This window comes from Ursus americanus, chromosome 32, assembly GCF_024610735.1.
Source record: "Ursus americanus isolate L20-20 chromosome 32, mUrsAme1.1.p, whole genome shotgun sequence".
In the NCBI taxonomy this organism is placed as follows: Eukaryota; Metazoa; Chordata; class Mammalia; order Carnivora; family Ursidae; genus Ursus; species Ursus americanus.
In genome coordinates, this window is record NC_142158.1 from 4606666 (window position 1) to 4632704 (window position 26039).

At 56.0% G+C, this 26039-nt stretch overlaps 2 protein-coding genes across 11 annotated transcripts; both read right to left on the reverse strand.

The window, feature by feature from the left end:
* Window positions 1-306: 306 nt before the first annotated feature.
* GTF2H4 (general transcription factor IIH subunit 4) lies at window positions 307-6133 on the reverse strand. Of its 4 annotated transcripts, none has more exons than XM_087858088.1 (14): window positions 6009-6133; window positions 5006-5148; window positions 4642-4746; window positions 4157-4288; window positions 3794-3890; window positions 3614-3702; window positions 3322-3433; window positions 3112-3180; window positions 2829-2912; window positions 2322-2454; window positions 1990-2120; window positions 1286-1333; window positions 1062-1140; window positions 307-601 (listed from the first exon to the last, which is right to left on the reverse strand). In XM_087858088.1, exons 1-14 carry the CDS (start codon window positions 6024-6026, stop codon window positions 429-431), a joined length of 1413 nt encoding a protein of 470 aa, XP_087714214.1. In that variant the 5' UTR covers window positions 6027-6133; the 3' UTR covers window positions 307-428. The 4 variants fall into 4 exon arrangements, with proteins under 4 accessions (XP_087714214.1, XP_045656484.1, XP_045656483.1 ...); XM_045800528.2 differs by lacking the exon at window positions 6009-6133 and adding an exon at window positions 5846-5995; XM_045800527.2 differs by lacking the exon at window positions 6009-6133 and adding an exon at window positions 5804-5995.
* Window positions 6134-10460: 4327 nt separating this feature from the next.
* On the reverse strand, window positions 10461-26039 carry DDR1 (discoidin domain receptor tyrosine kinase 1). 7 transcript variants are annotated; one of them, XM_045800532.2, is made up of 20 exons: window positions 25993-26039; window positions 24438-24602; window positions 23402-23497; window positions 21597-21732; window positions 21405-21507; window positions 20981-21209; window positions 19425-19572; window positions 19086-19194; window positions 18457-18643; window positions 18110-18356; window positions 17490-17585; window positions 17223-17374; window positions 16209-16374; window positions 15096-15206; window positions 13740-13984; window positions 13445-13572; window positions 12966-13184; window positions 12270-12504; window positions 11565-11714; window positions 10461-11464 (listed from the first exon to the last, which is right to left on the reverse strand). In XM_045800532.2, exons 3-20 carry the CDS (start codon window positions 23408-23410, stop codon window positions 11324-11326), a joined length of 2811 nt encoding a protein of 936 aa, XP_045656488.1. In that variant the 5' UTR covers window positions 23411-23497; window positions 24438-24602; window positions 25993-26039; the 3' UTR covers window positions 10461-11323. The 7 variants fall into 7 exon arrangements, with proteins under 7 accessions (XP_045656488.1, XP_087714304.1, XP_045656490.1 ...); XM_087858178.1 differs by lacking the exon at window positions 25993-26039 and having other exon boundaries at window positions 24438-24707; XM_045800534.2 differs by lacking the exons at window positions 23402-23497; window positions 24438-24602 and having other exon boundaries at window positions 25993-26012.

Below are 26039 nucleotides of genomic sequence, written 5' to 3' on the forward strand. Positions count from 1 at the left end.
CAGCTCGGCGCCTCCCACCCCCGGGAGGCCGCTCCGGCGCGCGCTCACCCGGCCGGCCCGCCGCTATCCCAGAGCGCCCCGCGGCCGCAGCAGCAGCCCACGCTGAGGGAACCAGCGAATCCAGCCCCGGAACGTGACCCGCGAGCCGCGCGGCGCAGGGAGGCGGGGCTCCGCCCAGGGCATGCGCGGTAGCCGGCTCGGCCCCATTCGTTTTCCCTCGGGTCCAGTGGCTGCCGGCGCCGGGGGAAGCGGGCCCCGAGGGGAGAGGAAGCCGAGCTCGCGGGGAGGCGCCTGGGACCGAGTGGCTCATTTCCACAACTTTATTAAACAATTAAGAGTCCGACGTGTAAATAAAAAACACCTGAGTTCTGAGGCCGCGCCCGCCTCCACGCGGCCGCCCCACCCCGCCCGGGTCCGAGCCCGCAGTCTCAGGAGCTGTGCTTCTGCCGCTTCCAGAAGCGCTTGACGTCGCTGTGCCCGGCGGGGGTCACGACCATCAGCCGCTTGGCCGAGTTCTCGAACACCAGCACGCCCAGCTCCCGAGCGTGGGCCAGCAGCAGCTCAAAGTCCACTTGCGACAGGAACTGGTTATACAGGACACCTGGAGTCCGCAGGGCACGTGCCGGGAGAAGAAGAGGCAAAAACGTGAGGCCCCTGCGGGGCGGCCTCCGGGCAGTGATCTGGGCTTGCCAGCCACCACTATTTAAAGACTAATTCTCCACTTGTCTGTTCCAGGACTCATCCTAACAGTAGTGTGATCCAGCCATGTTCGGTAAGGCAATAGAACACACTAAGAAAACCCACTAATGCTCACCAAACCAGAGAAATTACTGTCCGTGATCACTCCCAATTTTCCTCTTCTAGCTAAATCCACACTGCACCGATTTGAAACAATTTACTACTACACAGCCCCAAAATAAAGTGTCTTGCCAGCTTTTCTCTCACAGCCCATGCAATAAACAAACAAAAAAAAACCGCATGAATAGCTTTTTCAGTTCATGAAGGCTAAATTGTCCTTCCCCTGGCCAGGGACCAAGAATCGACCATCAGAAGCCACTCACCCTCAGTGAACCGGAGTCTGTCCCTTTCTAGCTCCCACAGCCGAATCTGGTCTGTGATGGTGGGCGGCAGCACAGGTGTCTGTAGGGGCAAGCAATGGCTGTGAAGATTCAGGAATACCGCCCCAGACAACCCCAGCCGTCTACTCATGCCCCAGATCTGGCTGTCCCTTTCTCTTTTCCATCACTTCATTGCCAGGGGCTGTCATCTTCCAGGAGCTTGGTACCTGTTTGAGCATCACTGGGTGGGCCCTTGTCCTTAGGAAATGGATGATCTAGGAAAACAGACAAGAATGGGATCAGGAGCTCAAGTAAGAGGGCAGGAAAGGTACCTAAGCTGTCACCTAATGTCACTGGAATATCAGCTTCCTGTTTAAAAATCCATAGCCTCGTACCTGTCATTAACCCATCCCTGTTCGGCTGTCATCGCAAGTTGCTGTCCCCCCGCTCACATCTGCTATTTCTTCTCCAGCACATTTGCCCTCTCTATAGTCTTGTTTTGTTTTCCTTTTTTAAAATAGCAGCAACTATTATTTTTTGAGCACTTACTGCATGACAGGCTCTGAAACAAAGGCTTTACTGCTATTCTCTCATTGAATCCTCCCCAAACGCTGTGAGGGAGAGCTGTTATTACTTCCATTTTTCAGATGAGGAAAGGGAGCTCAGAGAAGTGAAGTAACCAGGCCACTTATGCAGCTAGGAAGGGGTTGGTGGTGGAGACACAAATTTATACCTCCCCAACCCCTGTGTTTCTTCCCACGCTTAGAGCCTTGACTTTTCTTCATGTGCATGGTCTATGCTCAAACACAAACAATTCACCACCATCTACTGAAACAGAGCCGGTATTAGCCTTCTGTAAGATGAGCACCCTGTACCCCATAGCCCAAGTGCATCCTATCTTCCCACCCCCACCTTCCCCAAGTGGGGATACCTGCTGGGCTGTGATGCCACTAGCGATGGCCTGCTGCACGCTCTCCCTGGTCACCTGTGCCACCACCATGTTGGGAAATCGATAGAGCATCTCTGAGAAGAGGGCAATGAGGGCGATCTGCAGCTCCGACTCTGGCCCAGGGATAGGAAGAGAAGATGAGAAGGCTATCCCCACACCCAGACTCCCTCAAGAACTTCAAGTGTGACGAGGAATGTCAGAAAACTCTAAACTGTCAGGTAAACATGAACAGAAACTGGCATTGCCTCCTACTTCCTTCCCTCTCCCCACTCCCACCCCCTATCTGCCGTTTGGGGCCCTCAGTCTGGCCTCACCAGTGTAGGCATACAGTCGGTAATTAGTCTCCACCACAATGAAGCCTGGCTGATGGGCGGTACCCCCAGCTCCAGAAACACCTGATGAGAGATTGATGGCCAGGCGTGTGGGGTAGTAACGCCGAGATTTCCTCTGGAAAAGACAGAAGGGAAAGGCAGAGGGCCAGGTGTCACTAACCACCTTCCTGCCTGAGACACCAGACCCCTCCGAGGGCAAGACCCTCAACTCTCAACTTATCAATTCCAAGGGACCCAAGTACTCAGTCCTAGGTAGTAGTCCAGACTCCCTTCTGCTACTGCCTCCTGAGACCCCAGTCTTTTTTGAGTATAGTTGACACATAATGTAACATTAGTTTGAGGTGCACAACATAGTGATTCAACAACTCTACACTTATGCTACACTCACTACAAGTGAAGCTACCATCTGAGACCCCACTCCTTTTTAAAGGCCAAAGCAACAGACCACCCTGCCTCTTTCCTGGAAGCCATGTATCTGGGTGCGCATACCTTCCTCTGGAAAACAAGCCCAAACTCACGCAGATGTTGCAGGAAATTCAACAAAGAATCACTCATACCTTCCACAGAATAATCCTGGGGAAGAGAGGTGGCCAGTTGGGTCCAAAACATCACATTCTCCCCCTCCCAACCTCATACATTCATTCCCTCTTTTCCCATCTCTGCTTTGTTCATTCTTACCTTTCACACTTTTGCCCGTAACCTGATTTCCCCTTCTCATCTCTCTATCCACCAGCTTGCCCACCCAAGCCCCCAGCTCCATCCCCCTGCTTACCTTTCCCAGAGTAGAGAAACTGAGCTGGAAGAGGAAGGAAAGAATCTCCACTAGGTCCATGCCCCGACTCTAGGGAGGAATGGGCAGAGACAAAGGGGCAGGGATGGAAGGGAGAAAATGAGGGGATCGAACATCAGGGAAGAGTCTGCGAGGGTAGTCTCTTGGTGGGTCCCAAGAAGATCAGAGCATGCCAGCAAGCAGCCTCCTCACCTGGGCTGTCTGCAGATACTGCAACATAAAGTACCACAGCTGGGCAGGGGTGTCCAGCAGCAGGAACTGGAAGCCGGCCGAAGTGATGCAGGGGGGCTCTCCAGGTTCCGTGCTGGAGACACAGAGGTATGCAGAGAGAGGCCATCATCCCCACTTGTCCTCTCACATTTTTTCTTGGTTCCTCTCTGGCCGTACTCCATTCAGCTCTCGTTTCTCAGTTAACTGTCTGCAATCCTAACCCACCCCAGACACTCAGTTTGGCAGGGATCTCATGTACCTCTGGTTTCCTCACCTCTTCATGAGCCCAGCCTGGCTGAGGAGTTGAGCCAAGTCCTGGCTGACGGCTGCACTGGGGGAGCCCACCATGAAGTGCAGGACCACCTGAGGAACAGAAGTGGATAGAGAGAAGGATGCCTCTAAGGGCCATGAGACGTAGAAGCACAAGCAGAGACACAGAGTCCCAAGTCCTCACCTCCCATCGCTCCTCCGCGTACTTGTCAAGTGAGGGAACATCCCGGGCGTGCTTGTCTGGACCCAGCTGACTTGTGTCATCAGACCAGGCCTTGCCCCTATGCCAGGATGGGCCAAGAGTAAGGAACCCTGCCCGTGTTCCCTGCCTGTTCCTCTGTCCTCTTTCCCCCTTCACCTCCATGGGCTATGAGTGGAAGCCATTCTTTCCTACATCATGCAGCTACATCTCGTCCAACTTATTCCTAAAGAAACTCCCAGGGGTGGAGCCCACAAGGTTCCAGAGTGGCCCCTCAGGGGCTCCACACCCCCAGCAGTTGAAATACTAGTTCCCCTGGCCTAGCTTAGGAAGATGGAAGTGACATACCCACCCAGAAGGGCAATGCGGAGGTTCTGGCGGAAGATGGGGTTGAGGATGAGGCCCTGGAGACCACCAGGGAGCAGCTGGGTGTGCCAGATCCGGAGGCCACTCAGCAGCCCTGTACTCTCCTCCTGAGCTCTGAAACAGAAGCAGAGAAGTAAGGGGGTGTGTCGGGACAACAAAAAGAAGGAGGCCCATAAAGGCCTCCATTTCTGACTTGTCTGAACTGGGCATATGCCTTGGAGCACCGTTTCACACAGCAAAAACAGCGTCTTCTTCAGGCAAATTTCTCTATGGCAATGCCTACCAGAACCTTGTTGTAGACATCACAACTTTCCGAGAGGGAAAATACAGTACACAGAGTTTCCCAAACTTATTTAAGTACAAGTTTTGTGGTGTCTCCATTAATATTTCCTGCAAGTGTTCCAAGGAACACTTGGAATAGCTCGTTGAGAAACCTGTAACCGGCGAAGCATGCTGCAGAGACTCACTTGCTGAATTCCTTCTTCACCCACAGGGCTACGGCGGCTTGTGGCAAAGGCTGCTCCAGAAAGAGCACCCTCATCACCCAGTTCTTAGCCAAAGATGGGAGCTCCCTGGAAGGAGGTACAGGTAAAATGTTAATATCAGAAACTGCTTTATCTGCATCTCTGCCCTCAACAACCTCAAACATCTCATCCCACCCCCCACACCTTTACCAGTCTTGCTGTTCCCACTGCTCCATCTGTTTTGGCCTGACACACCTCAGTCTTCAAGCCCCCCAGGGCTAAGCTTCAACTCATGATAACTTATTCCAGTCTGAAGGCTCCATTACATCTCCTCAACACAATCCCTGCCATGAGGGGGGGTCCTTACCTGAAGACAGCCAGACAGGTGGCAGGATGCCCATACAATCGGTCTAATACGCCAGGGCTCAGGCCCCCTAGGAATTCCTGCAGATTTCTGCATTGTAGGTGTACTCGGTTCAGTCCACCCCTTGAGGGGGTGCTCTCCATCACCTGAGAGATGCAAAGTTACAAATGCACCCCCACAGTCCATGCCAGTGTCATCCCTCACCTCATTCCTATTCCAGATCCACCGGCCCCCACAATAACCCATCCTTTCTATGATTTCCTCTTCTATGTCACTCATCTCCTGTCCTTTCTCCCAGACCTGACCAACCTCCTCTCCTCTTGCCTCCTCGTCCCACTTCTGGCCTCAACTCCAGTCTTCTCTCAATTTCCAAATTAGAGAATTGTTAATTGTCCGATATTAGCAAAACCATTTTTTAAAATTTCATTGCCTTGTCACATTTTTACCTAAGAAGTGACAAAGAAACTTGTTTAAGCCCAATCCTCTCTTCCTTTCCCTCTCCTGGTCAGATCAGCCCATGAGCTCCAAAGTGGTCAGTCCTTCCCATCTGTTTCTTTGACCCACAGGTCCTGACAGGCCCAGCAATGAACTACCTTTCTCCTCCTTGCCTCCCAGATCTAAGGCCACCTCTCCTCTTTGCCCCGCAAGACTTCACCCCATTCACCCTGATCGACAGGTCGTATCTCCTAACTTCTCTCCTACTTTCCTCCTACTCCTCGCCTCTCACCCAGCTCTCATGCCTCCCCGATCCCCTCTCTCTCGGCCCCCCTACCACTCCGTGTCGCTCCCCCCCTCGTGCACCCTGAGTTTCAAGTCGTCGCTTAATCGGAGCTAAGGTCTCGCCTTGGCTCCCGGGAATAGGAGAATGGACGATGGAAAATGAGAGAAAAAGATGGGGAGAAGGATAAAGAACTAGACAGTAGTCCAGAGTGGAGGATTCAGAAGAGAAGGAAAGGAGGGGAAGGAGTGGAAAAGTAGGGAAGGTAAGAATACGCGCTGCACTCACTCGCTCGCCGCGGGGCATTCTGGGAATTAGAGTCCTGTCTCGGCTCGCCCTGGAGGGGGCTGAGGCGCATCTGACTACAACTCCCAAAAGGCACCGCGAGGAACCCTCCAGGAGGGAGGCTGGCCTTCGATTGAGAGAGCCGGAGACACCCGAGGCCCCGCCAGTTCGTTCCGCGTCGCTCTCCGCTCCCGCAGCTAACGGCGAGTCTAACCGACCTAGGCGGGAGGCGGGACCCCGGGAGGAGAAGTGCCCCAAGGGCTTCCTGGCGGAGGCGCGGAAATGGCTCCTAAGTGAGATGCTTGATTTAGAGACACACGAAGCTGAGCTCCTGGAGCTCTTTGCTCGTCGTAAAATTGGAGTAAAGCACTCTCTAGAACGTTCTCGCGAGGTAGGAGTTAGCACTGCTCATTGCGCCCTGGCACGTAGGGAGGCTTAATTGTCACGTCCATCATGCTCCCACCACCCCGTTTCTTTAGAAGATCCTCATAAATACAGTTTTTTAAAGAAACCAGTTGTTGGGTCTGATTTGATTTGGGGCTACCACTACAGGGAAAGGGAAGGGGACGTCTTAAACCAAAGCCAGAGCTACAAGTATCCCCAAGTTCCTATAAGGCAAGTTTCATTACCCCCACTTTACAGACTAGAAGACCGAAGCCCAGTGAGATTAAGAAATTTGCCCACAATCGTTCATCTAGAAAATCCCGGGCTGGAATTTGAAGTACACGTGAGGGACCGCGGACCAAAATGGCAAGAGCTGTGTAGCACTCTGTTATGCTCCCCCCTGCTTGTTTTGTTTTTCCGTTTAACAGTCGGTGCGTAAAATCCTCAGGAATGACGCAAAACCGACACAGCTTCTTTATGTCTCACCTTAAGTAAAATAAGAGACAAATCAGTCTGGAAGAAATATTTGACAAAATAGACAATACAAAGAGCTTTTAACAAAGCAATAAGAAAAAGAACAGAATAGAAAGATGTAAGAGGCAGTAAACAGAAAAAATATAAATTGTTCATAAGCAAATGAAAAAGCTCTCATCGTCACCAGTAATTAAGGAAAAGTAAAGAAGCAATAAAATACCTGATTAGCAAAAAAAAAAAAAAAAAAGTGTTGACAACCTCGATGTCACCGCTTAGAAGCATAAGTACTCATACACTTTTTTTGAAAGTCGACATAGTCACACCTTTTTAAGGGGGCTTTGGCAGTATGTACCGGTTATTTTAACGTGACTGCTGCGTAACCTACCAACTCCACCTTTAGAAATGTATCATACTGCAGTTCTCCCACATGGATACAGCAGTACACATGCAAAGCTATGTACTGAAGTGTGTCTGTTACTGTATTACGAAAACAATGGGAACAGCCTGAATGTCCACCATGGGGAGTTGGTTAGATAAAATGTGGGTCATCGCAACAATGTAGGGTACTGGCAACGCTTAGAAAGGACGCTGTATGCACAGTGGCTGAGTGAGCTGTGTACAACCTATTGTGAGGGGGAGAAAAGCAGATTACAAAATGGCACGCCTAGCTCAGTGCCACCTTTGTAAGAAGCTTTTACGTGTGTGTAACACTGAAATGGGTCATATGCTTCATTTTGACAGGAGCAAGCAAGGGGAAGCTGGGCAGACCCTGCAGTGCAGAGAAAACTCTTTAAGGCTACCCTGCCCAGAATAGGAGCCCTTAGCCACCTGTGGCTATTTAAATTTAAATTAATGAAACTTTTAAATTCCGTTCCTCAGCCACATTCGCCCCAGTTCAAGGACTCAGTAGGCAACAGGTGGCTAGAGGCTACTTGTTGAAGGTGCGGATATAGACCGTTTCTGTGACCACAGATTCTCCTGCTTGAAGGGGTGCAGTGAATGCGTGCAAATTGTCTGATGTCAGGAGCTGAGTACAGGCTGAGTTTCTGGAGCTGGACAATCAGCCCGGGCTCCTAGGAACTGCCCCCACATAGGATTATCCAGCCCGTAATGGAGAGTTCATCACCTCCTCCCCTCGGGCAGCATCCTGCAAAGAACAGAGAGCCGGGAGCCTAGTAGCTGCTTCTCACCAGCTGTGCGTTTTCCTGGTTGTGTGGCCTTGAGCAAGTTGCTTAAAACAGGTAAGTTTTCACACCTGGGTGGTTCAGTTGGTGAAGCGTCTGCCTTCGGCTCAGGCCGTGATCTCAGGGTCCTGGGATCAGAGTCCCGCATTGGGCTCTTTGCTCAGCGGGGAGTCTGCATCTCCCTCTGCCCCCTCCCCCCACTCATGCGCGCGCAAAAATAAAATCCTTAAAAAAAAAAACAATTTTCTTTTCTGCGAAATGGCAATAACTTAAACTATTTCATATGTTGTCTTAAATAAGATATAATATGTAATAAGCATGGTCCTGGCATGTAGCAGGTGCTCGGTAAATATTGTTATTATTTTCTTCAAAAAAAAATCACACCTGTAGCACTACTACAAAGAAGAAAGTTCCGTGCCTGAGAGCAGCAAGAGGGGATTTGATGGGGTTGGCCAAGTCAGGGAAGGTTGCTGAAGGACAGGCAGGACTTAAGGCAAAGACAGCAGGGAGGGGACAAGATTCTGCAAAGGCCATGGCAGGAGGGACCGTGGCCAGTTGCAGGAACTAAAAGCAGGCCAGTGGTGTGTAAAGGACAGGGTGGGGGAGGATGCTGAAGGAACGAGGGGGGCAAACTTGGTCAGGAAGATTTTGTTCTTTATTTCTAAGGTCAACAGGAAGCCATTAAAGGATTTGAAATAAAGTAGCGGGGTCAGATTTATGTCTGGCTGCAGCTGAAAACCAGAGAAGAGCAGGAATAGACCCTGGGAGACCACCGCAGTGGTCTGGGCAAGATGGGGTAGCGTGTGCCAGGATGGTGATGGAGATGAAGAGAAATGACCAATTTAAGGGAAGTCTGGGAAGCAATATCAACAGAGCTTCATGATAGGCTGGACTTGGAAGGTGAAGAGAGGGGAGAAGGGGTGTCAGGGATGCTCCCCAAGTTTTTGGCATGCGAAGCTGTATGGATGATGCCGCCATTCACTGACTCAGGAACCCGTGGAAGAGCAGGTTTGAATACTCTGAGACAAGTTCAGATGAACTCCAGGTGGTTGAGTAGGTCTAGAGCTTTGGGAGTTCTCAGCTCACTGCCAGAGTCTGTTGTTCACCATTCTGGATTCTGCCCTCTAAACTCCTGACCCATCGATGTGTGTCTTAAAACATGGGTCATAGTGGTTGGACCTACATAGCTTTCAACAGAACTCTTAGATCTGTGACCTGGATCCCAAGGGATTTTTAATCCAACAGATTATTGGTATCTTCATTATCCAGTTGGCTCTTTTTGTGAATATCATACATCAGCCAAGACCCCAGGGTCTTTATTTCACACAAACTTCCATCAAGATAGGTCTGCCTTTTCCAATACTTGCAAGTTGTTGTGTTTTTTTTTTGTTTTTTGTTTTTTTTTTTCCCGACCAATTTAAACTCCGTTAACCGTTCATTTGGTGGCTGTGGCTCATCTTTCCAAACCTCTGAAGTAATCTAGGCTCTCGGTTCTGGCTCCCATCCAAATGGCTCACACCTGTTGGATCACCCAAGGATTCTCTGCCTGGGGCTTCCAGACTCTTGAAGGGGGTCCTAGAATTGGGGCCAAAAAAATTTACACCTCTATTTTTATTAACCTCTAACACAAATTTAGCATTTCCTCCAAGTATTAATATGAGCAAAGTCCCCAGTAGTATTAGCAGGGCCTGGGACTTACCACCGAGACACCACAGCTCTTTTCATACCCCATTACCTCTGTAGAAATCTCTGAGTATTTGAGTATCTTTTGTGCTTATTACTATTTGCAGATGTTAGTAGTTATTAAACCTCCTGCTAGATATTGTTATTAAATATATTTTAGAAACACAGGTTACTGTGTGATTTTCTTAAACATTTTAGTAAACCCTTTCAATTGATCTTTTCTGTGATCATATGAGATATACACATTTGTGTGTGTGTGTGTGCGTGTGTGTGTGTGTAATACGTTTTAAAACAACTTTGAGGGGCGCCTGGGTGGCTCAGTTGTCAAGTGCCTGCCTTCGGCTCAGGGCGTGATCCCGGCGTTCTGGGATCGAGCCTGCTTCTTCCTCTCCCACTCCCCCTGCTTGTGTTCCCTCTCTCGCTGGCTGTCTCTGTCAAATAAATAAATAAAATCTTAAAAAAATAAAATAATAAAATAAAACAACTTTGAGGAGGAATCAGTAGATCTCTCTAGTCTGCCAAAGGGATCCATGGGTCAAAGTTAAGACCCCTGGCCTAATTCAGCCCCCTCCAAGCCTCCTGCAGAGCTCCCACTGGAGTTTGACAGAACACTGTGCTGGGCAAGATACATGGTAGGAAATGGAGTGGGGAGAAGAAGGGAAATGGAAAGGAGTTGGGAGCAGACATAGGAAGCAGATTTTACCAAACCCCCAAGAAACACACTCACAGCTGTGGAAAACTCGACCTTTAGTATCACCTGCCTAGTGCAGGATATTAAAATTGCATTGAGCTAGATCCATATATTAGTGTAAAAATCTGTGTCTCTCCCCCCAAAAATGTACAAACCCCAAGTGATTATAGAAAAACCAATATGGCAGCTACAACAGAGATGTCCAACCCCAAGGCCACAGGCCATTGCTCCCTCTTTCCCCCTAATCCCAGTATTTAATCCACAGAAACATACAGGCTTAGAGAAGTTCTAGCTACAACACAGCAGGTGGGAAGTGGGGATGGCTGGGGGTGGGGGACAGGGATCACCCCCAGGTCCAGTGTTTCAGAGGATGGAGGAGGGAAAAGCCAAAGCCAAGGACAATTCCAGGAGATAGCACGAGAACATCTTTCTCCCTTTCTTGTCCTCCTCATTCCCCAGATTCTCAGCCAGTGGGATCCAGTGTGTGACGGAAGGAGAGAGAGGCTGCGGTGGGGGAGGGCACAGCCTCTTCTCTAGGAACCAGTGTTGTCCAGTGGGGTCCAGGTGCTCCAATAGGCCTTATCCAGTGTCCGCCTTATATGTGCCCCATCCCCCCCCCAGGGATGGCTAGAAGAGGTCAGAGAGGATCCCATCCACAGGGCCAGCTGGGTGGGTGGCAGAGGCTTCTAAGAGAGGAGCAGCATGGGGGCATGAGAGTACGTCCCGGGAAGGGAAGGCGTCAGCTCCCTGGCAGGCCCAGCCCACCTATGGTCACACTGCCTCTCTTTCAGAGGTGAAGGGTGGTCGGGACAGGGAATGGAGTGGGGTGCCATTAAAATCCTCTTGTTTATCGCCTCTGGCTTTGCCTGAATCCTCCCTGAGGAAGGGGCAGCGGGTGTGATTCACGCTGTGTTGAGCGCATCTTCTGCCAGGAACCGATGTAGCTGGGAAAAGGGTGGTCGCTGCTCAGGCTCCCGGCTCCAGCACCGAAGCATCAGCTCATACAGGCCCAGCGGGCAGGCAGGGGGCCGAGAAAGGTACACCTGCGTGACGACAGGGTGGGCGAAAGGCAGGCGACAAATGTTCTCTAGTCCCCTGGCCTCCCAGACCCACGACCCTATCCTCCCTCTCCTCCGCTCTGACCTGCCGGCCCTGGTCCCGGAAGAACTCCCCTGCGTTCTCGATGACTTGCTCGTCAGTGAGCTGCCCGAATGGCTGGGCCCGGCAGAGCATCAGCACCTCCCACAGGGTCACCCCAAAGGCCCACACGTCACTTGCAGTCGTAAACTTCCCCTGGTGTGCGGATAAAGCAACAAAGGCAGAGAAAGACATCAGGCAAGACGGACCCTCCTCCCCTCCTCACAGGGAGCCCCACATCCACTCAGCACTTGCCCCGGCCTGACTCCCCCGGCTGGCCCCCTCCCAACAAGCCTGCTCCTTCCTCCTTCGGGCTCTGCCCTCTTCCTCTAGTCCTCTCCTTGATCTCTTTCCTCTTCTACCCAACCTTCCTCGCCAGCCTGACGCTCATTTTCTGGTCTTGCTTCTCTCCCAACTCATGCCTTTTTATCTCTAGCCCCCCGTCTCCCCTCACCTCTTTTGCTCCCTGACTTCAGCTCTTAAACCCACTCTTGGCTCCTGGACCCTTTCCCATCATACCATTCCTCCCTGGCTTTGCCCGGTCCCTACAGCCAGAGGGAACCTTCCAGAGCACTGGCCCAAGCCCTCCCTTCAGCGATGAGGGAACTGCAGTCCGGGGAAGGCAAGTGACTGAGACCACAGAGCGGCCGTGCTCCCCTGCGCTGCGCACCCCTGCGCGGCCGGGCCCTGCCTGCCTCTCACGCCTCTCACCATGAGGATGCACTCCCAGGCCATCCACCGGATGGGCAGCACTGCCCGGCCCTGCACGCGGTAATAGTCCCCCGCGTAGAGGTTCCGGCTCATGCCGAAGTCAGCGATTTTGATAGTGAAATTTTCCCCGACCAGGCAGTTCCTCGTGGCCAGGTCCCGGTGCACGAAGTTGAGTGTGGCCAGATAGCGCATGCCCGAGGCGATCTGAGCTGCCACATGTAGCAGCATGGGGTAGCTGAGGAGGGAGGCGACAAGAGAGGGTCACTGGGAGCAGTCCCAGACTCGTCCCCACCTCACAGCTTCCTAGGAGAGGAAGGGGGGGCCCGGGACTGGGTCACATCTACTCCTGGTGCAGAGATGGAGTGCCCACGCAGAAGCCAGGGGCAGGTGCTCACTCCACATGTGTTTGGCTCATGTGACCCAGGGGGCTCCTGCTTTGTTGTCTGGACTCAGGCAGTGAGGATGACAGAACAGAGGGACGCTCCTGACAGAGCCCAAGTCCCTTCAGCACCCCACTGTAGAGTAACGTCCTGCTCAATTCCCAGATGAACACGGCCGTGTGTTCCTCATCCCAGTCCCCACCCCACCGAACCTCCACCTGCCTCCCCACGCCCTGCGGGATCCAGGCTGGAGAAGGGGAGAGGAGACCCCCTGGGGGGCGCTCTCAGGGAAGGGCCAGCCTGGGGAGGTGGATACCTGATGGTGGGCCCCTGGCCAGCCTCCCCGTCTCCGGGGGCCCCCTCAGCCGCCTTGTCCTCTAGCTGGTGGGCACTGAGGAACTGGTTAAGGTCACCATTCTCCATGTAATCGGTAATCATGCAGAGGGGATCATCCTGCACACACACGCCCAGGAGCCGGATGATGTTTGGGTCCTTTAGCCTCGACATGATCTTCACCTCCTTCAGGAAATCATTCCTAGAAAAGCAGGGAGATGGCAGGGACACAGAAGGGCTAATCTGTACTTTCTCTCCTGCTCAAGTAGACCAGGGCCCTAACCCCGGCAGACAAGCTAACTCACTAGTGACACTGAGACACGGCCTGAGATCAGCCTGAGATGGAAACTTCCTTCTCCAGCCACTCCCGCTCTGTGGGTCTCTACCATATTTCTCTTTAGATGGTTCCCCACTCTCTATGGCCTCCTTTCCCTATTGCTAGACACCATCCCTGGTCCTCACCTGGCGTTCTTGGTGGCATCTGGCCGCAGGATCTTGACAGCTACCAGCAGAGGGTGTCCCTTGCACACATTAAGGGGGAAATCAAGACTGACCAGATCTTGAGGGTTCTCTACCTCACACAGGTGCACCTAGGGAAAGAAGCTCATTTGTCAGAAAGTCACATGGTTCACTGAGGTCACAGGGTAAGTGGGATACACAGTCATAGGTGACAGGTTCTGACCAATGGGGATGTGTGGGCATGATGTCAGAGCCCCAGTCAAGACACTACTGATAGCTGGGCAGGGATCCTCCTTACCTCCCCAAATTGGCCCTCGCCAAGCTTCTCCTTGAAGCGGAGCCGAGACCGAGGGAAATCCACTCTGGGAGGCCCATCCCCGGCAGCCCCTGGGGGCAGCGCGGGCACAGCATAGGTGTTGCCCCCAGTGACGCCCTGCAGGGTGACAATGTCAGCCTCGGCATAATGGGGGACGCTGTTCTGGGGAGGTGGGGGCAGAAGCGGGGCACCCGGCTTCTCAGGCTCCATATAGTCCCCACTGCAGGCTGGAGGGGTGAGGGGAAAGAAGACAAGACGAGGCATCAGGAGCAGCCCCTGAGTTCTCCACCCCCAGCCTCCCAGAGGCCCCCTACCTCCCAGTTGGGTGAGAGACTGGGTCTATCCTCCATGTTCTTAGTATTCTACCCACCGACCTCAAACCAGAGAAGATGCTGGCATGAGATGAGAGTGAGCTGTTCCACCAGAGTTTAAGGCAATGGAAATGGCTGAACAAAGAATGACATAAAGTCTGTTCTCTAGGGATCCCAGCACAGCCCAAGAGATCATGACAGAAGTCTTGATTAGAAGAGGAATTCCTTACCCACCATCAGAAGGATGGTGCCAGTCATCCAGTCACCCCCTACTTTCCAAACCCTTGTCCCACTCACCGCCGCCCCTCCTGTTCACGTAGCTGTTCTACCCACCCGCACCCCCCCCCCCAATTTCAGCCTTGGCTCCTCCCTGCCATGGTTACCCAAACCCTCCCTGACCCGACACTCCAAGCTCAAAGACAAGCAGAGACAGGGGCACACAGAAAGGGGGAGAGGGGAACAGTTCCTCACAGCCAGAACAACAAGGAATCTAGACAGAGGACAGGAAGCAAAGCTGTCCCCTCCTAGCCCTGGGGAGGGAACACCAAGGAGAGAAGGCAACACCAAGGAGAGAAGGAGGAGGCAGGAAGGGCAGGGTGTGAGCCTTCACCTCTGGGACTGCAGAGAGAGAACACATAGGGGGAGAGAGCAAGCACCCAGGGTGAGAGGCCCTCCTCCTCGCAGCTCTAGAGAGAGGGGAAACAAGGGAGGAGTTACAAGAGAATCTGGGGTCGGCACGGCAACCTCCTCTCCGGCTCTGGAGAGCAGAAAAGATGGGGTGGAAGAGGAGGAGGAGGACAGAGCTGAGAACGAGTGAGCCTTCTGCTCCTCTGCTCAAGGGAAAGGCCTTAAGAAGGAACAAGCACAGCAGAGGAGAGCTAAGGGCATAAGAGCTTCCTCCCTGGGAGCTCAGGAGAGCAAAAGAGGCCACAGCAGGGAGAGGAGGGAGTGCAAGATGTGAGGACTTTTCCCTGCTCCCAGTAGAGGTATGGGGAGCCTGGAGGAGCCCAGAGGCAGAGGGGCTTACCCTGGGTGTTGGTGGGTTTGGCCCAGGCGGGTGTGGGGGGGCCGGGGCCCCGAGGGGGACGGGCGTAAGTGGCCAGAAGGAGGCGGTAGGCTGGATTGGAGAGCAGCAACGCTGTCGGGAGAAGGAGGGGGGGAGACACGGGGAAGGGATGAGACTCAAGGCTAGACAGACAGGGAGATCTGGAATAGGGCAAGACCAGGGATGATGGGAATTAATGTACTGAGAAACAGGGACAGGATAAAAAAAGGATCTGGAGAGTGCTGGATAGCTGAATGAATAATGAATGAAGAGATGGACAGATGGATGGGTAGATAGATGGATGAGAAACAAATGGTTGAATGGATGGATGGACAGATAAACAAATGAATGGATGAATATATATAGATGGATGGATGGGTGGATGGATGGATGGATGGATGGATGGATGGGTGGGTAAATGAGTGGATGTAGAGATGAACAAATGGATGTTTGAATACATATGGATGGATGAGTGGTTGGACTGTAGATGGATGGATGTACAGATGGGTGAATGGGTGAATGGATGTATGAACATGGATGGATAATGGATGGACAGATGGATATACAGAGGACAGATGGGTGGTTGGATGGATGGACAGATAGATGGAAGATGGATAGGTGGTTGGATGGATGGATGGATGGATGATAGACGGATGGATAGATAATGGATAAATGGTCAGATGGTGGATAGAGGAATGGATGGACACATGGATGGATGGATGGACGTATAAATACAGATAGAAGGATGGATAACAGACAGATGGATGGAAAGAACGTGGCAAGTCTAGGAGAAAGGAGAGGCGCCAGGAAGACACAAGGAGAGGGCACGACAAAGAAGAGAGAGAGATGTGTATGGGACACAGAGACAGGATGAGACCACTAGCGATGAGGGTAATACATGGAAAATTCCTAAGGGACATTATATGGTAGGGACATTGGAGTGATATAGAGTGTGGTGACCGGGAGCACAGAAATAAGAACATGAGTTGAAATTAGAAAGACAGGAAAAGAAGGGAATGGAAGCAGAGAGGGAAAGAGATACAGTAAGAAAAGAAGCAGAGGATGGAGGTGGGACTAGAACAAGGCAGGACTTACCAGAGCTGTTGGGGACACTGGGAGCAGAGTGGGGTGGATTCCCACGAGGACGAGGTTCCTGGTAAGGGGGTGGCTCAAGAGGGCCTGGGCGGTTGTTGATGAGGATGGTGTCCCCAGGGACAGACAGATGAACTGTCAGCTCCTCTTCTAATACCCGGCGCTCGGCCTTGTCACAGGAATGGGACTGTTAACTACACGATTTCAGCTCGTTACATGCCAAGCTCCCCTTCTCCCCTTCAGTCCCCACAACAGTTGTGTCATTGTATCTACCATTAACTCTGTTTCACCAGTAAAGAAACACGGGGTTCAAAAGCATGTAGGTGAGTCCCCTGATGTCCCACGGTGGGATTCCAGCCCAAATCTGACCAGATAATTATAGCATCATCAGCCTTCATGCCTATCACCACCACCGAACTCTCGCCAGGAAGACATGGGCTTGGAGTGCGCCTGGCTTCTTCCTCCAGCTCCTCTCTGCTCCTCTAGCTCCACTCTCCCCCTTTCCCATCTGCCTTCTGCCCCAAGAGGTTGACCAGTGTGGCCTTTATCAACGGGCTTGCTTTGGGCTGGCCGGAGAGGAGTTTGTTGGGCAGGCAGGAAGTCAGGTCTCCCAGGCCCTCCCTGAGAGGTGGACTCAGGCTAGCTGTATCCCTGAAGCGAAGTCCACTGCCCTTCTCAAGGCGCCTTTCCTCAGACTCAGCCCTCCACGTTCTGGTAACTTCCCTCCTCTCATCCTGCGTGCCCGCGGCCCACAGGCGGTAACAGCTCTGTGGGAAGTGCACTACTCTTCGATTCCATAAGGCCACCCGCTAATTGCAACCCGTCACTTTCCTAAGCCCACCTCTGATTATTCTAATGAGACTGTGTGCTGTGGTCCCTGCAGGACCCAGACTAATGCAGGCGTCCCCACACACGACGGCCTCGGCCTGGCCTCGCTCTCCACACCCACGCCCTGCCTGTCCCATCCAGGCCGCACCCCCGCCCCTGCGCCCCGCCCCCCACCCCTGCCCCACTCGCCTTGCTGAGGAGCCGGCGCCAGTGCAGCCGCCAGAGCATGAGGGCAATGATGAGCAACAGCAGCAGGATGATGGCCACCAGGCAGCCGATGAGGATGGCCGTTGGGCTCCCCTCAGCCTTGGCCACGGGTTGCTGGCCTCGGGGCTCCAGCTCTGGCGGAGACGGGAGAGTCAGAACCACCGTAGGCGCCCCACCCGAGCTGAGGGGCCCCAGGGAGGAATGGCAGCACAGGACCCACTCGTCCAGGAGGGGGCCCCGGCCGCTCACCCAAGCTGCTGAAGTTGGTGGGAGGTGGGCCAGGCGGCCACCAGGGAGCCGGCGGGAAGGTGCCCCCCAGAGCCGGAGAGGAGTCATTCACGATGTCTGCAGAGAAGGACGAGAAGAAAGGAGGGAGTCAGACAGGGAAGGGGGACCAAAGGGAAGCTACTTGCATGAGACCTGTGGAATTCTACCACCAGGGGCAGGGGGGATACTCGGCACCCGTCCCAACCCGTCTGAAGGGCAGGGGCCCGGCCGCTGCAGATTCAGGCTTTTAGCTGCTGGACTGTGAGGACACACAGGACTCCCAGAGAGAGAGCCCCGGGTGGGGATCTTGGGTATCAGGAGGCCCGGAGCAGAGGCTGTTCCTCAGCCAGCAGAGTATTTCAGTGCTTTTACAGCCAACACTGTCCTCCTGGCTCGATATCAGCCATGAGTGAGGGGCTCGTAAAGCAAAGAAGGAGATGGGGGGGAAGGCGTAGGGAGGCATTCCCATTATTCAGGGCATCCCTGCTTGGGAAGTCTCATGAGTGACAGACAGACAGATATGGTGCCAGGAGTGGGTATTCTGGAGCCCCGCGGGTCGGCAACCCCAGAGGCTGAGGACTGGGCACAGACCAGGGGCTTACCGGAGCTGAAGGCGATTTCGCTGAAGAGTAACCAAGGCCCAGCAAAGAGGAAGCGGCACTGCAGAAAGCGGCCCACACGGCCGCCCAGGGGCACGGACACAGCCCGGGCTCTGGGGTCCCCCAGGCTGCCCCCCAGGGCGTGGCGCACAGGCTCCCCCTCCCAGGCCATGGCAGGGCCCCGCTTGAAGCGACATTCCACCCCACCAGGCAGGCGGGCTCCCAGGGTGTGCATGTTGTTACAGTGGACCTGGGGGGAAGGGAGGAGGGACACAGGGTCAAGGCCAGGAGAGCCCAGGTGAGCGCCCAGGAGCAACCACCCTGGTCCCAGAAGAGCCGGAAGCGCTTACCTGCATGGCCTGGAAGGCCCTCAGCCGGTCAAACTCAAACTCCATCTCCACGTAGCCACCTGGGAAGCTGTGGTTGCTCCACCCCACGTAGTCGTAGCCGGGCCAGACCCGCAGTTCCTGGCTCTTCCTAAAGTCATCCAGCCCCACCACACCATCCGCCAGCTGACCCAGACCTCCGTACAGCAGCCTGGAGAGCAGCAGAGCAGAGGAAGGGGAGGGTGGGAGAGAAGGCAGTGCCACCCAGCCCCGTGCTCTGCAACCCCCAGCCTCCACCTCCTGCCCCCACCCCTGCGGCTCTCTCTTTCCCACCCCAGAGCTGGTGCGGTACTCTGCGGCTGCAGGAAGCACCGCCTCTAGGGGGCTCCGTTCAACCTGCCCTGTGTCTATTTACTGTGAGCTCCCAACAGATGTGTCTCTGCAAAGGGGTGCCTCTTTCTAATTCGCACCAAGTGTCACATGAGCTAGTAGTCTCCTTGCTACCCTCCAGTCCTGATCCTGTGTCCCCAAGGCCCCACCTAACCCATCCCTCTCCCCAGTTCTTCCATCTCACTGCCCAGACTCTGGACCCCCACCCACTACATCCTCCCTCCCACCCCAGGCTCACGCCCTGCAGGGCCTGCCTCTCTTACCCGCCAACAGCGTGTGTGGTGTGTCCATCGTAAGTGGAGTCGTTGAGGTGCACCGCCTCGGACAAGTACATCGTCTGCCCCACGGGGGCCGTGTAAGACAGGAGTCCATCTGGTGCAGGTAGCAGGAGGGGTGTTAGAGGCAGAAGCCTCCCTCCCGCTCCCTTGCATCAGTCCCTTCTTGTGTCCCTCCACAGGCCCACGGGCATGGAGGAGACAATGTTGGCCAGGCCCCCCCTCACTCAGAGTGACAGCTTCCCAACAGGAGAAAGATGATCCTGGAGGCCCTTCTCCCCAGGCCCCAGCCCAGGAACTGAATTCTCAGGGGTCTGAATGACTCACCCTTCCAGAGGCAGCCATACAGCTCCACACGCAGACAGACACTCATGACCCGGTCCGCCCGGGGGTAAAAGCGAACCAGCCGGGCCACCATGGGGGGTCCGAGGTCCTTCAGCACCACTCCCCCAGGGTCCTCGTTACCTAAAATCACCTGTGGCCCAGGAAACAGGGTGCATGAGTGGGAAAGGCTCCGGGCTGGATCTCACCTCCCAGTCAGCAGCTGTTCCCCGGCCCAGCACACAGTGGCCACAAGGAGACTCAGGAAGGCTGGTGTTGAGCATACAGGGCTATGGGGTACAGCCAGGCATTTCTAAAGTGAGAGGCCGCAGCAAAAACCTCTGACGCATCTCTCAGCCTGACGACCTGTCCTCGACCTCCAATGTCAGCCTCGACCCCCTGCCTGTCTCCATTTGTCTCTAAGCCGCCCATCCCACTGTGCACGGACTCTCCCCAGTTCTCACAGCTCTGTGCCTCTGCTTCGGCCTTCCCCCTCTTCCTTCACCCCCTCCTCTCTGTTCACCCAGCAGGCATCGGATGAGTGCCCCCTCTGTGCCAGCCATGCATGTTCTCAGTGGTAAACATCCGTCCCTCCCCTCTCCCCGTGCAGCACTGAGATTCCAGGAAGAAGAACAGCTGTGAAGAACAAGAGGCAGGGTGTGGGACTACAGCAAGGGGAGGCGGGCTCTCTGAGGGGGTGATATCTGGAGGAGAACTGAGTGGAAGGAGAACCTGGGGACATCTGGGGGAGAAGCTCTCCGGGCACAGAGACCAGCAAGCAAAAATGTCTTAAAGTTGTGGGACGAATCCTTGCTTGTCCCAGGGACAGCAAGAAAGGCAGTGCGCCCACGGGCAGTGAGAATAGAGGGAAGAGGAGTAAGGGAGGCGGGCACGAGCCAGGCCAGGCCAAGCTTCTGCACCCACGCAGAGCTTAGCTTTGGTTCCAGCAGAGTGGAGAGCCAGTGGAGGCCTATGGGCCAGGTGTGCCTCATCTGATTTGCATTTTCTCAGGTGCAGTGGACGTAGCCTCTAGGTGGAGATATCTCTAGGTGGAGATATTTCCGGTGGGAACAGACAGGAGCAGGGAGAGCAGTTTGGAGGCCAGCATGTTCAGCTAAGCCGGGGACGGTGTGCGCCTGGCCTAGGGTGGTAGAGGTAGTGGTGGTGAGAAATGGCTGGATTCAGGAAATGTGGTGGTAGAACAGACTGGTCCTGTTGGTGCTTCAAAAGTAGGGGGTGAGAGACCAGAGGAATCAGCGATATCATCGTAGCTTGTGGCCTGAAACATTGGCCTGAGCTGGGGGAGGGTCCGGTTTGGGGTGGGAATAGGATTCGAATTCAGCTTGGGAAGTTTATGGTAGGTTTGAGACGCCCATTAGACATCCAGGTGGAAAGGCCTAGAAGGTGGTCATGTTTGCAACACTAGATGGAGCTCAAGACAGAGGCTTGGGCTAGAGAGGGTATAAATTGGGAGAGTCATCGGTGGACAGGGGGCATTCACAGTATAGCTGGGGGCGAGAGGAGAGCCAGCCTTCCCTGGGGGCTGTTCCTGCCAACCTCACCTCCTGACCCCAGCGGTCCCTCCAGTCCAGCCAGCGGTGGCCGTCCCGGGAGTAACGCAACCGGTAGCTGGGGGAGAACTCCTTGCCCAGGCCTCCAGCGTGCCGCCCCTGGGTGCCCACCAAAGCCACCAGGTGCAGCCGCCGCAGGTCCACCTGCAGGTACTCCTCCTCCTTTGGAAAGACCGGCCCTGCAGGGCACCATGCCCCATCCCCGTCGCTGCTCTCCAGCCTGGGAGGGGGCAAGAGGTCACAGGAACATCTGGTCAGCCTCTGTCTCCAGTATTGAAAGCCCCTCATGATGGGGGGTGGGGTTTCGTTGGCACTAGCCCTCCCAGGGGCCTCGGGGCTTGGGCAGAGGACTTGGAAGGGCAAGTAGAGGCCCCAGGGGCTCCCTCCAGAGCAGCCCCCCAGGTGTGCCAGTTACCTGCTGTGGCGAGCAGCGGTGGAGTCTGACCACGAGCTGGAGGCAGAGATGTCCCCATCTGGAATGGTCCTGTCCTGCATGCCCAGGGCATAGCGGCACTTGGCTGGGTGAACACAGGCATACGGAGGGTCACGGCCCCTGGCTCAGTTTCCCAAGCCCCATCCTCAGGGACCCAGGAGCCAGTCTCCTCACCAGGGTCGAAATGTCCCTTCATATCAGCATCTCCAGTGGCCACCAAGAGCAGCGGCAGCAGCAGCGGTAGAGAGGAGAGGGCCCCTGGCCCCATAGCTCCTGATTCCTCAGGCTTAAGGGGGCGGGGCCAGCATCTCTGCAGGGCAGCAAACAGGTGGCAGGGTGAGTGAAAGGGCAGTCAAGGAGCCGCGTCACAGCCAACAGACAGGCAGAAGCGCTGCTTCGGGAACAACGGGAGTAAAGTGACAACGCCAGTAGTTGCTTAACAGCATCAGCTCCGCTGTTAGAACGCTGCCCACATGCCAGATGCTGGGCTAAACTCTGGTCCCCTCCCCACCTACGATCCCCGAATTCTAAGACACGTGGGGGACCCCAGGGCTTTCCAATCTCACTGTCGTCTGCAGCCCCGCTAAGCCCAGTGTGACCCCTGGGCCCGCAGCCCCAGCAGCACGCAGGAGCTTGGGAGACAGGCAGAACCTCAGCCCTTAGATCTGCTGAATCAGAATCCGCGTTTGAACACAATCCCCAGCTGATCTGTGCTCTGCACTGGGGCCCGGTGGCAGGCGCTACCTAAAACCACTCCAACGGGCACCTCCTTGTGAATCCCGGTATCTACGCTCCGCTCCGCAGCCCCAACAGCAGGGGAAGCTGTTCTGACCTCTCCTCTTCCTGGAGGACTGCGCCGAGTTCTCCAGGCCCTGGAATCCTGAGGGACCCCTACTGCCACCCTTCGCGCCCTTCTCCCACCTCTGCCATCAGATCCAAAGCACCCTCGTTCCGCCTTCCCTTCCTGAGACCCGGACGCCCTGTCCCCCCAGGTCCCACTTTCTGAAGGTGGCTGCCTCTGAAGGAAAAGCCACTGAGAAATGCCTGCGTTGCCTTGGAGATGAGGGCGGGTCCAAAGACGGGGAGGCCAGGTCACCCCAGGAGGTAGGACCAGTGGGGGGATACTCCCCCATCCCTTTGTCCTCCTCCAGCTGCTCCCATCATGCTCTAGGGCAGGAATGCAAGAGGCAGCTGAGACCCCACGGCTCAGAAGCGGCAGCTGAGGGGGCTGACTGAGTTGCGGGGGGCACCCAGGCAACAGAGAAGAGCTAGAACCAGAGGGATCACACCTGGTCCCTTGGAGGTCCGGGAGCCACGTGCAGGGGAGCAGGCTGCAGGGTCCCAGGCGGCTGGCCTGGAATTCCTGGGTGCCGCTCTCCACCCCCACCTCTCTCAGGAACAGCGGGGCCCTTGTTCCCCTGGGTAACCTTCATGCCTATCCCCGATGATGAGTCATCGGAGCCAGACGGAGCTGGAGGAGCCCCGGGCAAAGATACAAAGACAGGCAGAGGATAGGAGGCAGGGGGAGACGGGGCGAGAAACACAAAGCAAGAGGTAAACAGAGCAGGCTCAGAAGCACAGGGCACAGAGCCAAGCAGAGAAACACCCAGATGTCTGGGGCAATCCCTCCAACACTCCAATCACCCTCCTTCTCTCCACTGGGTCAGACGCACGAAGACCTACCCCAACCCCGCCCCACCCGACCCTACCCCACCCCACTTCAACCAATTACAAAGCAGGGACCTGGTCACCACGCAGGCCCTTCCCTCTCCTCTCCCACCCCCACCCCCCACCACAAACAACACCCACACAGCTCTGCGCACCCCCCACACACACACACACAAACGTCAGCCATGCAAACTTACAGAGCGGGCTGTAAACACCGGGGCTAGATGTGGCATTCACACCCACACGTGCAGGCGCGCGCACCCCCTCCGTCACAGACAACTCTTCACAGACTTTCAGAGACAGACACTCACGTGCGACATCCACTTGAATCTGTTACACACATTTGCCCCAGCCGGGGCAATCACAGCCGCTCATGCACGCGCCAGCTCCGTCCACAGGTCGGCCCTCTGTAAAATCCAAGGCCGTCGCTTAGTGAATAGCCATGTTCAGACCTCTGGGACCGTGAAATGACAGACGCCACATGCTCCTACCATTAGAGGACACCGTGAGACACACACACGCAGGCTCTCAGGCACAGGATCCCAAGAGAACTGGGGCCCGCCGCCTAATACACACCAAGACCAAGCCAGAGCGCAGCCAAGGCGGCGGCTGGGACGGCAGTGAGAAAAAGAGGCATGGCTCCATTTTCCCGTACTCTCAGCTTTCACCTGTCCCCACCGCAGCGCTCACGGGGGCCGCACGGATGGGCCTGCGGCACTGGCGGGGGGTAGAGGTGCTGGGAAGGAAAGTCCAGCCAGCAGGGACCTGGCCTGAGCCGAGGGGGTGTGGAAGGGAGGGGGATGGGACACGGAGGGTGGCGCTCACCCGGCAGGGACACAGTCTCACGACAGAACCAACTGACCATCCTGAGGCTGTCACGGGCGGGTTAGGGTGTCCGTGCCTCTCTCTGCGGGGCTGAGGGCAGGCTGCCCCCCTGGGAGCCGACTGGCCGGAGGCTTAGCACTTAGCAGATGGATGCCCGCAGGGCTGGCCTGGTGGGAAGGCAGGCCCACTTCTCCAGGCGCCCGAGGGGATGATTCAATGGGGCCGCACAGGAGCACCTGTCTTCTGGGTGTCAGTTCCGTCACACTGAGGAAAGGGCCCTTCCTCAAGGCTGGAGCACACTTTCTCAACGGTCAGGGACGGCCGCCCCCATTTTCAGACTGTAAGCCAGGGCACGGGGGAGGCGGGCAGCGACACGCTTGGCGGAGCTGGATCCCCAAGAGCAGCCCGGGAGCGCCCTGCCTCCGCCGCCAGGCCCTCGCCCGGCCGCCGCGCCTCCCCTGGAGCCCCCGGCCTCCGCCTCTACCCCTCCGCCCGCAGGGGTCCTCCGGCCGCGCCCCCTACCTCTCATCGCTCTTCCCGGCAGACCCAGGCGTCCGACCCCGGAACGGGGCCTCCTCGGCGGCTGGGCGAGGGGCGGGGGAGGCGCAGGGAGCCAGGAGCAGGGAGCAGGAGGCGCCGGCGGGGCTCGGGTGTCGGAGGCGGCTCCCGCGAGCAGCTGTCGGGGGCCTGTTCCGGGGAGAGGAGCCAGGGCTGGGGCGGCTCGCGCCCAGGCGCCGCCTCCCCCCGGCCCGGCCCCCGCTCCCTCCCGCCGCCCTCCGCCCGCCCGGGTCGCCGCCCTTCCCCCTCCCGGACCGCGTCGTCCCCGCCGCTCCCACGCCCGGCGCCGCCCTCCCGGCCGCGCGCTCCCCTCCGCCCGCCACGCCCACCCCGCATTCCCCCGCGCGCCCTGGCCTCCCCCAGGTAACCACCCCGCGGCCCCTCCGACGCGGCGCGCCCAGCCCCCTCCGCCTACCCGCGGCCCAACCCCCAGGCCCCAGGGTCCCCACTAAAGGGAACGGCCTAAGCTGAGGCCCCGCTTGGGGCCTCCCACATATCCAGGCCCGGTGAGGGGATGGCCCCCTCCCTGCTCCCCCTTTCTGGGCTCGGTTCCTGGAGAGGGAGGTGAAAGGGGCAGCCCCAGGGCACAGGGAAGGAGCAGGTTCCCACAGGCCCGGTGCCCAGCCCAAGAGCCCAAGAGCCGCAGTTTAGATGGAGGAGGGGAGCAGCGCTCACCTGTCCAACCAGGCCCCCCAGACTCACACTTTTCACACCACCAATCTTTGCTTCTTTATGGCACCCTCTGGCCTCCTGTCCTCTACGCCCCAACCCAGATTGCCCCAGAGCCTGCAGGGCCCCCACTCTCTCCCAGCCCCATTCTCTCTCTACTTCCACCTTCCAGCCCCCGTCGTCCTCTCAAGGATCCTGCAGCCCAGACTCCCAGGCCCTGGTCCCCTAGGGCTCCCTGCTCAAGGCCCAGGAGTCCTCAGGGCAAGCCTCCCTTGGGTCCAGGTGAGGTCGAGGCTCTGACCACTGGCAGGGATAGGCCTGGACAAGGTGAGGGGGTTGTGGGGGATACAGACAAAGAGAAAATTGGACACAGCCCAAAAGGACCAGCAACAGGAGTCCCAGAGAAGATGGGTTAGGTGGGCAGGACCGAGGAGCTGTGGTGGGAGGTGTTGTGCCCCACTCAGCACTGCCTCAGGCCACCATCTCTGCACACGCACACTTGTCAGCCACCTATCAATGTCACCGGCTCAGAAAGGTCTCTGAGTCCACTGCAGATCCCCGCCCCACTGCACCTCACGGCAGACATCAACTCACACCCTACGTGCAGTCTCAACAACAGTCCCAAGAAAGAAACACGAAGTCCCAAGCAGACAAGTACACAAAAGTACTACCAGGAAGAAGTTGGCCCTAGGTATGGACAAGAGCTCCAAACCACCAGGAACACGCCAATCCCAGCACGCTCAACTGCTAAGGGACTCATTAATAAACAGCCCCGTGGTCACTCGGAGAATTGCCTCTTCCCACCGTCCCCTCCGACCAAACCCCCAGGGGTGTTCCCAAGAGCACGTACCCCTCTGGAGACAGCTGCTGGGGAATCTGGGCCCGGGAAAGGCTAGG

Excerpts from the sequence above, each read along its gene's own strand:
- GTF2H4 (XM_087858088.1), bottom strand. Across the intron at positions 4,747-5,005 it reads ACCTGTCTGGCTGTCTTCAG|GGAGCTCCCATCTTTGGCTA; the intron begins GTAAGGACCCCC and ends ACCTCCTTCCAG. Across the intron at positions 1,141-1,285 it reads ACCCAGTGATGCTCAAACAG|ACACCTGTGCTGCCGCCCAC; the intron begins GTACCAAGCTCC and ends TTGCCCCTACAG.
- DDR1 (XM_087858177.1), bottom strand. The coding sequence starts at position 23,735 with ATGGAGCCATGCCTCTTTTTCTCACTGCCGTCCCAGCCGCCGCCTTGG. Across the intron at positions 17,375-17,489 it reads CACCAACTTCAGCAGCTTGG|AGCTGGAGCCCCGAGGCCAG; the intron begins GTGAGCGGCCGG and ends CGTCTCCGCCAG. Across the intron at positions 13,985-15,095 it reads CAAACCCACCAACACCCAGG|CCTGCAGTGGGGACTATATG; the intron begins GTAAGCCCCTCT and ends TCACCCCTCCAG.